The sequence below is a fragment of the Podarcis liolepis genome (assembly GCF_965112155.1).
Source record: "Podarcis liolepis genome assembly, chromosome: 10".
Classification (NCBI taxonomy): domain Eukaryota; kingdom Metazoa; phylum Chordata; class Lepidosauria; order Squamata; family Lacertidae; genus Podarcis; species Podarcis liolepis.
The window spans coordinates 40,690,748-40,703,510 of record NC_139562.1 but is presented as its reverse complement, the minus strand read 5'-3'; the positions used below and the strand labels follow the sequence as shown (position 1 = coordinate 40,703,510).

The 12,763-nt window shown below is 42.8% G+C and overlaps 1 protein-coding gene across 7 annotated transcripts in view; it reads left to right on the top strand.

Annotated features, from left to right (window-relative positions):
• Positions 1-1,980: 1,980 nt before the first annotated feature.
• The window catches only part of ACSS3 (acyl-CoA synthetase short chain family member 3), a 79,781-nt gene continuing 68,998 nt past the window's right edge, over positions 1,981-12,763 (top strand). For 6 of the 7 annotated variants that reach the window (XM_083463092.1, XM_083463095.1, XM_083463094.1 and 3 more), the window contains exons 1-2: positions 1,981-2,550; positions 7,702-7,846. In XM_083463092.1, the coding sequence (XP_083319218.1) occupies positions 2,219-2,550; positions 7,702-7,846 (477 nt within the window). In that variant the 5' untranslated portion in view covers positions 1,981-2,218. The remainder of the gene's footprint in view (positions 2,551-7,701; positions 7,847-12,763) is intronic. The other variant, XM_083463097.1, reaches the window with a different exon arrangement.

Genomic DNA, 12,763 nt, shown 5'->3' with positions numbered 1-12,763 from the left:
GGCTTGGCTAGGAGACGCCGTTGCAGATGGATGTCCCGGACCCCGCAGACGATTCGATCCATCAGGGCATCGTCTAAGTCTCGGAACTCACAGTGCATTGCAGCCTGTCGCAGGGCGGTGGTGTAGTTGTTGATTGACTCCCCCTCTGCCTGGTTCCGGTGGTAGAACGCATGGCGGGCAGCAATCTTGGACGGCTTTGGTGCGTAGTGGTTGCGGAGCTTCTCTTGGATCGTGTCCCATGGTGTTGCCTGGACTGCTTCAGGCGCAACCAACGCTCGGGCCGTCTCAAACACCTCAGGCCCACAGAGGCTGAGGAATAGGCCCCGCTTCCGATCCTTTGATACTGCTGTCAGCTCGTTGGTTTGGAGGTAGCAGTCGAACCGAGCGAGGTAGGAGTCCCATGATTCAGAGGCTGGCGCAAACGGCGGTAGAGGCACAAGTGAAGCCATGATTCCGATGCCGGCGTGAAGGGCGATGGATGGAACACAGTGCTCTAGCCAGAACAGTCAGCTCTGAATTGGTTCTGCCCAGTGATTTCGCTCAGTGATTTCGCTCTGTGATTCAGCTCAGTGATTCAGCTCAGTTCAGAGGCTGGCCGCATCTGGCTGTGCTCTGATGTCCATCTATCCCACCTTCGTCGCCAGTGTTAAGTCGTGGGTTGACATAGCAGCCGGCACAGCGATTTCTTCAAGTAGCTCTTTATTATGGTAAGCTGGAATAGAACTGACTGCGAACAGCTCAGCCGGCCTGTATTTATAGGCAGCCGGCTGTCAACATTGTAACCACAACAGCCCAGAGTTCCCGCCTAAAATAACTGGCGCGGACCTGAGTGAAAACTATCTACAGACCTGAGTGAAAACTATATACAGTATCCCCCTGTTGGCCCAGGGTGAAACTACACTACATAACAGGAACAATGTGAGGAAATCAGATCCTGTCATGTGTTGCAACAAATCTGTTTTATTTCAAATTTTTATTTTAGGGTTGGTACTAGTCCGCATTGAATTAAAGGCAGCCCTGTTTAGGGACATTTTTAATGTTCAATGTTTTATCATGTTTTTCATATTCTGTTGGGAGCCACCCAGAGTGGCTGGGAAAACCCAGCCAGATGGGTGGGATGGATGGATGGATAAATAAATAAATAAATATAGTTATTATTATTAATAACAGCATTGCTTAGTGCCTCTAAAGGTACTGTTTATCTGGCACTGTTTATCTCCCAGTCCTTTATGACTTCTTTGGCTTGGTGCACTCCTAAATTAGGAAATATAATAGTAACATCCTTCTCTGTGAGTGGATCCACACATCTTCTCACACACAGTGAGAGTCCTTGGTGAGTTCATGGAATCCCTCCATGGTGAGATCTCTCTGAAACTGGTGTGTCTGAAATGCCTTTATCTGGCAAATCTAATTTTATTCAAAATGTCAAATGCATCCCTTGTCTGGATAAAATATATGCCCCTGTTGTGGTGTCTCCATATCAACCTAATCCTCTCTAATTCTCCCTCGATAAAGGTTGATAATGGAGATAAATTGTAATAGGGTTTTTTTTAATGATGGAATACGGTTTTAATATAGCTTATTATTTTAAAATGAAGTGCACTTGTTGGAATTGGACAGGAATGAAAATTGTTTTCAAGGTAATGGAAAACTGCCGTTTGTAGAGAATGAAACAAATCAGGAAAGAAATGTTGTATTGCTGGGCGAGTTTTAAATACGCCGTTGCCTCTGAGAGCAGATTGCCATGATTTTAAAAAGGATCTTGAAGAAGGAAAGGCGAATTCCTGGATCTACGAAGTGAGGGAGAAGCAGGGCCCTATCCTAAACCGCGTCCATTTACTTCCAGGCACTTAGCAAACTTGGAGCAGTAATAAAAGAAGGAAAGTTGGCAGAGTATCCTGAGCCCCAGAGGTCGGTGGGCGATATTATGCAACCTAAGCAAATCCCAGAGGGCCTCCTCGCTACAAAACAAAGTGCGGGCTTGGGAGCCGACACCAAAGCCCGGACTGGAGCTCTTGCAAACTGGTCGTTTGTAAACACCAAAGTGGGTGGAAGGAGGAGCAGGTCCTAATCTTTGGTCCTGAATCCAGCTCAGCTCTTCCTGCTGACTTTGTGAAAAGGGAATTAATAAGATTCCCCGGCTCCACAAGTGTGTAGGTCAGGGCGCTCGAGTTTGGGGGTTCTTTTTGCAATTTCGCCTCGGGGCGGCCAGGGAACCATGAGCGCCCAGCAGTGCCGGAGAGTCTGGCTGCACCAAGTTGCTCGCAGCGCGCGAGGCCTTCTCTGGGCTCCGCAGGTGGGACTCCGGCGCGTCCCTCCGCTCGCTTTCCCGAGTTGCTGGACGAGGCGCCCGCCTGCAGCCCGGCTCCTTCTCCCGCTCAGCCGCTCGTTGTCCTCGCGGCCAGCAGCTCCTGGAGGCGACTATGAGGCGGTTTTCAGGGCGTCGGTGGAGGAGCCCGAGAAACACTGGGCTGAAGCGGCTCAGGGCATCGACTGGCACAAGCCCTGGGCTCAAACCATGCAGAGGAGAGATCCCTATAGCACCTCCTGGTGAGTGGCTGGACCAAACCCTCGCTGGGCTGCCCCTCAGGGGCAGGCAGAAACTCAGCCGGTGCTGTGTTGTAGTCGCGGGTTTCCTGCATCGGTGCTGGGTTGGATTAGAGGACCCATGAGACGCCTTCCAACTCTCCTGTTCTGTGCATCATTTCACCTCCCGTTTCTGGGAGAAAGTGCGTCACCTGTTGAAGTTTTGCCTAGCAAACTGCTGCAAAAGGCACATTGAAATAAAGCTAGCAAGGCTTTGGGCAACCAACTCTTGCTCATCCTATTAAGTGCTAGCTAGAAGGGATTTGCTGGGTGGGTCCTAGAGACAGCAAATGCTTACCGCCAGGAAAGAGGGGTGCCCACCACACTGACCCAGACGCTCCTTAAAAAGTCCCCTTTGAACAGAGGAGATTATAATGACTATCACCTGGCTGTTAATATGCCTCTTTGGTAATGAATGTTAGAAGGATGTTGGATAGAAACTAAGTGGTTTCCAGCTGTAATGATTTAGGAGATATGAAAAAAAAAAAGATTCACAGATGGGTAAAAGTTTAATGGTAAGGATTTGCTGAACAAACAAACTGAATTGGAATACAAGGAGGGGAGGTGTGAGGAGGTCTGAGGAAATAAGTGTACGGAAGTTATGTTATTGAAAATTAATGTGTGTTTTTAATTGTTTTTTATTTTGTATGTTTATTTTTCATTTTTTGTTATATCGTAAAAAAACTTTCAATAAATATCTTGTAAAAAAAATAATAATATGCCTCTTTGGACCAGGTGATTGAGATGGTGGGGCCGGTTCATTTCCAGGTGCAGTTGGAGGAATCTGATTATCAGGACCCATGCAATCTGGATTTAGGCCCGGTTTTGGCCCTGTTACAATTTTGGTCACCCTGATGGATGTCCTTGGATGGGAGAGGGACAGGGGGAGTGTGACCCTCTTGATTCTCCTCGATCTCCCAGCAGCTTTTGGCAGCATCAACCATTGTACCTGCCTGGATGGGAGTGGGATGGGAGTTGAGAGCATGTTGACGTGATGGTTCTGCTTCTACCCATAGGGTTAATTTCAGAAGTGACACGGGAGGATTTCTGCTTGGGCCTGTGGTGCTTGTGTTATGGGGTTCCATCTTGTCCCCCTATGCTCTGTAACAGCTCTATGAGGCCACTGAGTGGGGGTCAACAGAGAATTTGGAGTGAGTATCTTGATGACACTCAAGCAGATTTCCATCACCCAGGGAAATTGCTATGTGGTGGCACCGGAGTGAGCCTTTTCTGCAGTGGTGTTCTGGCTGTGTAATACCCTCGCCTTAGAATCACGGAATTGTAGAGTTGGACTAGATGATTCCACAGGAATCATCTAGTCCAATCCCCCCTGCACCTCAGGAATTTTTTGCCCAACGTGGAGCTCAAACCTATGACCATGATATTAAGAGTCTCATGCTTCACTGACTGAGTTCATCATTTTTTCTCATTTTGGTGCCGGGTTAAGATATGCCATTTTGCTTGGACAATTTAAGAGCAGGAGTGACTTGTCAGATTTTGGCTGGCCCATGTGTATCTGAGACTACAGAACATGGCTCGTAGGCTGTCTTGAACCCCATATATATATATATATATATTCCCATGTAGTGGTAGAGCTTCTGTTTTTCATGCAGTAGATCGATCCCAGGTTGAATCCTCAATATCTTCAGGTAGAGCTGGGAATGTCCCCTGTCTGAAACCCTCACTACTGCTAGTCACTGTAGACAATAAACTCAGTTTCCTGCGTTCCATAAACCACTACTAATATATACTATCAGGTACTTAAACAGAGAACTATCTCGTATGATTTATGTAAGATTATCCTTTTTCTTCTGTATTTATTTTCCTTTAATCTCTTGTGAAAGGAAAGCACCTCTGAACAATAATATGCTTTCCCTTGGATATGTTCCAGCTAGTTCTGCAATATGATACTGAGTGTGTACTTAAGAATTCTTGTGGGTAAAAGGAACACAAGCAAAATTGGCTTGGATCACAGTGGGCAGTGCAACAAAAGCCCTGCTAGTGCTTAGAATGAAAAAATCACACTGATCTGTCCTCTTTGTGCCAAAAAATGGCCTGAAGTGTTGCGCTACTATACCAGCTGACAATTCCTTCTGGATCGTGGTGTTTGCTTTTGTTTAAAACAATGATGCTTCCTAATTCTGTTGTTTCTGTGCAGATCACATTAGCTAGTTCTTGCTGCATAGCATCGCTTGCTTATAGATTTCTTCATCTCTTTTACACATGCATGCATGAACACACACACCAGGTTAAGGAAAAAACCAAAACCCTTCCTGTCTGTTGCCAGATTTAGGCTTTATCTATAATTACTGGTTTTGCTGTGTTGTGAGCCTCTTGGATTGTTTTTATGAAAAAAGAACTGTTGGACTTTGCAGACATTTAGATTTTTTTTAAAGATCCATGAAGATTATTCTGTTGGACTTGGGTGTTCTGTTTTGTTTTTAATGTGTGCTAGAAATGTCACAAGCACAGCCATTGGATTATGCACCTGGGATTTGTTTGTTACTCATTACAATGCTGTATAATATTTATAAGCACCGTCTGATGTGCACAGAAAAGGAGCATTTGTATTCCAACACCACTGCCAGAAATATATTATTACTAACCTGTTGAATTACAAAAAAGGCCTCTTTCAACTAAGATCCTGTTTCCCACAGTTGCCAGCCAATTAGTTGCCTCTACAAGAACAACATGAGGGCAGTAGGCCTCTCCTTCTTCAGTTTCATAGCAACTGATATTAAGAGACATACGGCCTCTCATCATGGAGATAGCACATTACTGCCATTATAAACCCATCTAAATTGGTGTTCATCACTGTAGTTGAGGGAAGAGCTGGAATGGGAGGCAGGGAAATTTTGGTCTCCCAGGGTGAGAGGCTGGGAGGAGGAAGGAAAGATTCCAGGTGAAAGCTGGAAGGGCTACTACCTTCTGTGGATAGTAAGGGTCAAGAACCACCTTTAAGAGAGGACTCCGTATTCTATTATTCTATTTGCATTTTTTAAAATTTAGATTAGTTTTCTATATCTTATTATACTATGATTAACTTTAATAAAAGTCTCATAAAAATGAAATAAAACCAAACTGTTTCAAAGTCATATTTTTAACCTTTCATATCCTTCAGTCTTCCTGTTAACGTTTCAGCTAAAGCAGTTTGCCAGATCCTTATGTACCACCTGGATAATGTTAACCCTAGGCCAGTTTCCCAGTGTTTACTAATCACCTGATGAGCAACCATTATCAAAAATATAGCCAAGTCATTGTAAATTCCATTGTTGAACTGTGTGCTGTGGGTGAAGCACTTCCTCTTGTCTGTCCAGAATCTCCCACCACTCCCCATGCAACATGAGCCACATCTTGTGATTTGCAAGGGGGCGGGGTAAGAAATACCTAAACTGGTTCTTAAGTTAATGTTGTAGGATCTGCAGCAGCAAGCAATGGTAAAATTATCTTCAGAGCACTGCAGATAAGTTTCTATATACAGTGGTACCTCAGGTTACATACACTTCAGGTTACATATGCTTCAGGTTACAGACTCCGCTAACCCAGAATAGTGCTTCAGGTTAAGAACTTTGCTTCAGGTTGAGAACAGAAATTGTGCTCCGGAGGCGCGGCAGCAGCAGGAGGCCCCATTAGCTAAAGTGGTGCTTCAGGTTAAGAACAGTTTCAGGTTAAGAACGGACCTCCGGAATGAATTAAGTACTTAACCAGAGGTACCACTGTAACTCCATCTTGTATTGCCCCCGCTGCCATTTCAAGGGTAGTACAGAGACATTTGTACTTCCCATCCACTTTAGTGCATTGGGGATACTGTATGGAGATAGCTTCTCAAATTAGGAATGATGTGACGCAGGAGAATCCTGCACTGATGTTATACCTCCAGTTGGGCAGGTTATTCCTATCATGTGGGCTTCTGTGAGTGGGGTGAGGAATTGGCAGAGGCTAATTTGCAGGCACTAGTAGTATTCAGGTGCACATTTCAGTGCATATGAGATTCCTGAAAACTGGCCAGTGCAGATGAATTCTAGTCCATCTTACATCCATTTCTGGACATGCCATAGCTGATAAAAAGAACTGTCCTAATGTTTTGACCTTACCGAATGTGGTCAAGGACAGAACTGCACAATGTTTAACTTGAACTAATATTCAAACTACAGTGGAACTTTGTCCTTACTGGAAGGACTTGGTTTGGAATGGCTATGTTCTTATAGCCTGCTGGTCATTTTGCTTGGTATTATGACCTGACAAAAAATATATATTTTCATTAAGAGGTGATCCACACAATACTTTAGCTGTTGATATTACATATCTCTGTAGTTTCCCCATTCTTCAGAATGTTGATAGATGCACATATTCAGGTAATATTGTCTGCAATTGCTGAGTTCACAAGGCTGAAAAAAATACTGCTGCCTCGATCAAAGAATTGCTAACTGCCATTCCATGGTTTACATACATCCACATGCATGTGATTTTTAAGTGTACAACAATGGTATTGTGTATACTGGCCTTAAGAGATGGGAAAAACTTATAATTTATTCTGGAAGATAAAGAGATTCAGAAGAACTGCTCTGTATGTACACATAGCATCATACCTACAGGGATAATGATGTTTTTAATCGTGTGAGAAGAAGATAATGACTTGGATGTTGTAAAATCAGCATCTATATATTCTTAGGCGGAGTCATTATATTCTAGAAACCATAATAGTTAACAAGGAAGTTTTGTGCAAAAAATGGCATGTACAACAAGATTATGATTAATACTGTGGCTTTCTTTGCTCAGGTTCTAAAATAGATATAGACATATCTATATAGGCTATTGCGATAATCCTTATCTCCATGCCATGCAAAGCTTCATTTGCTGATTTCTGCAGGTCAGAAACCTGCTAAGGTCCCATAAATGTATTAGGACATTTTGTTTCTGGCTAGTTTGCAACGCCATACATATACTATAAAGTAATGCAAGGAATGTTGGGAAGGAAGGTCAAGAGGTTGGGTGGTTAGTGGTAGGGTTGGCACATAGTATTTTGCTGCCTGAGGCAAAGAACAAGGTACTAATTCTCGTTTGGCAAGATTTATTTTTTTAACCCAGCGGTTTTCATTCTTCTTTCCTCTCTAGGTTTGTTGGGGGAGAGCTGAATATTTGTTATAATGCTATAGATCGCCATGTCAAGAATGGACAAGGGGACCAGATTGCTATCATCCATGACAGTCCTGTAACAAATGCTAAAGAGTTTATAACTTACAAAGAACTTCTTGAACAGGTGTGTTTAATGGATTTTTTTTGGCGAGCAAGACAGCCAAATGAAATTGAACAAAATTATTATAACATGGTTGTAAAACTGCAAATACAGGAAACACTTTTTTCTGTTCATTTACCTTGCTGCATATATATATATATATTTCATAAAATTTATATACTACATGATTGTGGAACACAAGCAGACTTCCAAGATGTTAACTGATAACATCAACTGATGTTGATAACTAATCTTGTTCTAGCAACAAACCTCTTGTCTTTCTGCTATTTCTTAATCATCTGCTGCCCTGGTTCATCTAATTCAGCAAACAGAACAACCATATCGCCTTTCCATTTAATGTATGAGTGTACATGGACTCCAACTGTACGACATATGATTAGTCAACAATTGAAAGGACTGGTAGGAGATTATCATTAATTAAGTTGATCGAGTTTAAGCACACAAGAAGAGATTTTTGTAATTGGTTTACACTGACGGGTCACTAAAGCATAAACCTAGCTTGTACACAAAGGTTTCTATAGGACAAATGATGTTTGTATGTTATACAGAACAGCCATATGTATGCAGATCAAACCAGAAAGCTGGGTTCTGCTTTCTGTGTGTGCATATGCCTAGGCTTGATGGAATAGTCTGTCCTTGAAAGCTTTATCCCTTTTTATGTAAACTTTACATATATTACAGGGAGGCTCACCTGGTGCCTTGGTTACCTATCTTTAGGTTCTAGGCAAAAATATTCCTCTTTTCCCAGGACATTGCTAATTAAGCAATCTGTTGCTTAAACTGGGCGGGCGGGTAGGTTTATTGGATTTGTTTGTTACTGTGTTGTGTATTTTTGTGTTTTTATATTGTAAACCACCCTGTGATCCACCTAGGATTGGCTGTGGGCAGGATTCCTGCATTGCACGGGGTTGTAATACTGTAGATGACCCTCATGGTCCCTTCCAGCTATGATTCCAGGATATGACAAGCAAATTAAAAACATATTATGAAAATATTTCCACTCCGTGTATGAAACCGCTTGACAAACTTGCTTCAGTTGAGACATGTTTCCAATCGGATGCAGAGAACCCCAGAACCAGTTGTGTGCACCCAAGAAGGCTTTTGGTTTTCTTTTCTTGAAGGTTTTATGCTCCTTCCCATCATGCAATGCATGAGAGTCAAATCAAAAGAGATTTGTGACATGGTATGGGGAGAAACTATGTGGGGAAATAAGCACGCCTGAGCCTTTAACTGTGACTCATGCATTGCAGTGGGTTGAACTAGACAGACCCTGTGAATCTGTGATCCATCTAAACTAGATGTTTGGATCCTGGCCAGTGGCGTAGCGTGGGTTGTCAGCACCCGGGGCAAGGCAAGTAATTTGTGCCCCCTAACCCGTGGATTTGCACCCCCTAACACGTGGATTTGCGCCCCTTAACCCTAACCCCCAGATGTTGCACCCGGTGCGGCCGGCCCCCCCTGCACCCCCCACACTACGCCACTGATCCTGGCCTTAGCTTCCCAAAGCAAATTTGCTTGCACAGCTTCTGCTCAGGCAGTTAAATTTGCCCTAGGCTTGTCTTTCTGATATATTGATACAATTGTATACGCTTTGTCCTACGCAACTAAGTAAAAACTATTTTAAAGAAAGAGGCCAAGAGTTATAGAAGTAGCTGCGGCTCTGGCAAATGTTCAATTGCACATTTCTGATAGCACAACTTGTATTGCAATCTGTCCGAGTCATTATTGTATCATTTATTTTCTTCAGCACACTTGCTCTAGGTAATCCTTGCACTCTGAGAGCGATTCAGTTTTGTCATCAAGCCAAATGTAAAGGTGAATCGCGGTTCAGAGCTGCTTGTTGGCTTTCATTTCCCACCAGCTCTGTACTTTCCTGCGGCAGTGACCTCTTGGTGGAGCAGTGGCAGTGTGCTTAGTTTGTCAGACAAAACATATCACAGACAGCGGAAAACTGGAGTGCAAACTCTCTTCAAACAATATTTTCTGGCTCCTGTTCGTTGATCAATAGAAAAAGTATAGGCTTATGATAAAATCAGAATTGCAAGGGTCATCTGGTGCAAACCCCTACAATAAGTTATCTGCTGTTCTGCTCATACATTGTGGACACAGTTGAACTTCCTCTCCTACCCCCTCCAGCTCTCCAAGTGCTTTCAAATTCAATTCCAGAGGGTTGGGAGAACTCTGGAGCAGATTTTTTTTTGGGGGGGGGTGGTGGTGGTGAGTGGGAAGAGGAGAAGAATGGCCTTTTGAGATAAGCTCTGTGCTCCCATCATTGCATACAACCCTCAGACGAAACCTTAGCAAAAACCTGTTTGGTGCAGTGCTGGATTTGAGGCAGTGTAACGAAACCTATATTCCATAGCTATTTGCTATTTCGTCACTCTCATATTTGCATATGAATTTGTATTCAACAGTGCTAATTCAGCCTTACATGATCTGGAGGTTGGGAATACCTTATTAGGGAGTGAGAAGAGGTACTGCCTAAGCCTAGATCCATAGAGGGCACACTGCTCTGTGTCCTGGGTTTTTACAAAAATAAAATATTGTGAGGGCAAGAACTTAATGGAAGGGCCCTAGCATAGTGGCAAAACATCTGGGTTGAGAGCACAAGGTTCCAGATTCAGTCAGGGTGGGAGATGACCCAGACTGAAGCCCTGGACAGCCAATGCCAGCCATCTATACTGAGCTAGATGAACCAATTGTCTGATTCGGTATAAGGCACCTTCCTTTGTACCTTCTTTTTGGAGATACCTGTGCTTTGGGATGGTCATTTTATCCACCATTCACCTGTCACTTTTTAAGGTTGCTTAAAACCTGATAATAAGGGCATTCAGTGATGGGTTTTGATGATTTGAGTTGATTCTTTGTAGCCTACTGGTTTTCATGGGTATTTTGTTGCCTCAGTTTTAATTGCAATTATTAATATTAATATTTTAAACAATAATTGCGGTACAATCTTAAAGCTGGCTAAAGGCTACCTGAAGGGCCATTGGGTGCAGCGTAAGTGCTGTTCTGCTGGTAGAGAGGGAGCTCATCTGGCAGGATGACACCTGCACTGCTGAAAACCCCCAGGAAGACCGCTCAATGACATGGATGTCCCACTGGTAGTGTTTTGCCAGCTGTTGTGGAGTGAATGGCATTCTGGGAGTGAATCAAGGCACGTTCCAGGGATATTCAAAGATCCACAGGATTCTGTGCTCCCTCATTCTCCCAACACTCGCCCAAAGGAGCCATCCAGTACAGTGGTACCTTGGTTCTCAAATGCCTTGGTACTCAAACAACTTGGAACCCAAACACTGCAAACCCGGAAGTAAGTGTTCCGGTTTGCAAACTTTTCTCAGAAGCCGAACATGCTCCGTTTTGAGTGCCACACTTCTGTTTTGAGTGTTACTCTGAGGTCTGTCTGTTTTTGCTATTTATTTTGCATTTTTGTGGCTCTTTTTGTTTTGTTTTTGTGACTGTGTGGAACCCAGTTCAGCTACTGACTGATTGATTGTGTGACTGCAGTACATTGTTTATTGCTTTCATTTTATGGATCAATGGTCTCGTTAGATGGTAAAATTCATGTTAAATTGCTGTTTAGGGGTTGTTTTTAAAAGTCTGAATTAATCCATTTTGCATTACTTTCTATGGGAAAGCACGCCTTGGTTTTGGGACGCTTTGGTTTTGGAACGGACTTCCGGAATGGATTAAGTTTGAGAACCAAGGTTTCACTGTCCTCAGTTCCCTCCCACTGACTTTTTTTCCATAAAAAAAGTAAAGGCATAAGAAAAAAACACCCTCACCTCTTGCCCTGCTACAGTGATCCAGCAAGGTTTAGGGAGAGGCAGCAGCTTTGTAACAAATATCTCCCCCCCCCACCACCATAGCATTGCTCTGTCACGATGAAGATGTTCAGTACTGTCTCAGGTGCCACTTCGCTAACGGAAAGTGAAATGAAGAAATCGTAAATCAGCCAGTAAATTAAAGTTAGACGGCTTGTTTTGGTCTTCTCTTCTTCGTTGTTATGAAAAATCTTTGACCAGCATAATGTAAAGGGGTGGATTATTTATAAAATATGCTAGTCAGTCTATACAATTTCATTTCAGGTTATGCTCAGCTCTGAAATTGTGCTGGTATTATTCATTTAAAACAACAGCTGTCTTGTTTACTTCAGCTGTCTACAGCATTCTGAGCTGCATAGAATGTTTATGTATTTATTTATTTATTTATTACTAATTTAGGTTTTGTGGAAAGAGATGTCTTACAGCTGCAAATTGACTGCAGCACTTCCTAAGTTAGTACGGTGACATGAGGAAGCCTTTTCCTTTGTAATTACATGATCCTTAGGGATTGGCAGCCAAGAAAGGATTTAAAGGTTAGTTGTCAAAGCATGCCATTGCGTCAACTCTTTTGTGTGTTGAAAATTACCTGAACTGTTACAAAAAGAGAGCAAGAGATCACGTTAAATAGCATTACTCGACAAAAGTGTGTTTTAAAATACCCTTTTTAAACAACAAACCTTTCTGGGGGAGGAAATCCTTTTATTTCTTCTCTCTTTTTCCTGATCTCCTTTTCAACATAAATAAAATACACATTTTCAGCCTATAGAAACCACTTTTTCTTTTTTAAAAAAAATACATTTCTATTGATTTTCCAATATGTATCATTCCAATAGCAGCCTCATTATAACAATACCATTTTTAACCAATGAATACAATTATTAATGCCAATTGTTCCAATGTCAAATTATACAATTTAATCAAACTAGTCTCACCATGCTTGTCAGCGGAGTGCACTTAAACCCGCCCCATCCTGTTAGGCCCCCCCCTATTCTGTTCCACCCTCTTCCTGAACGTGTGCAAAATTGCCGCCTCCCGTAATTGAATGGGCCTGTTCTGATGGCTTGTAACATAAGCACAAGGCACCACTGGATCACCA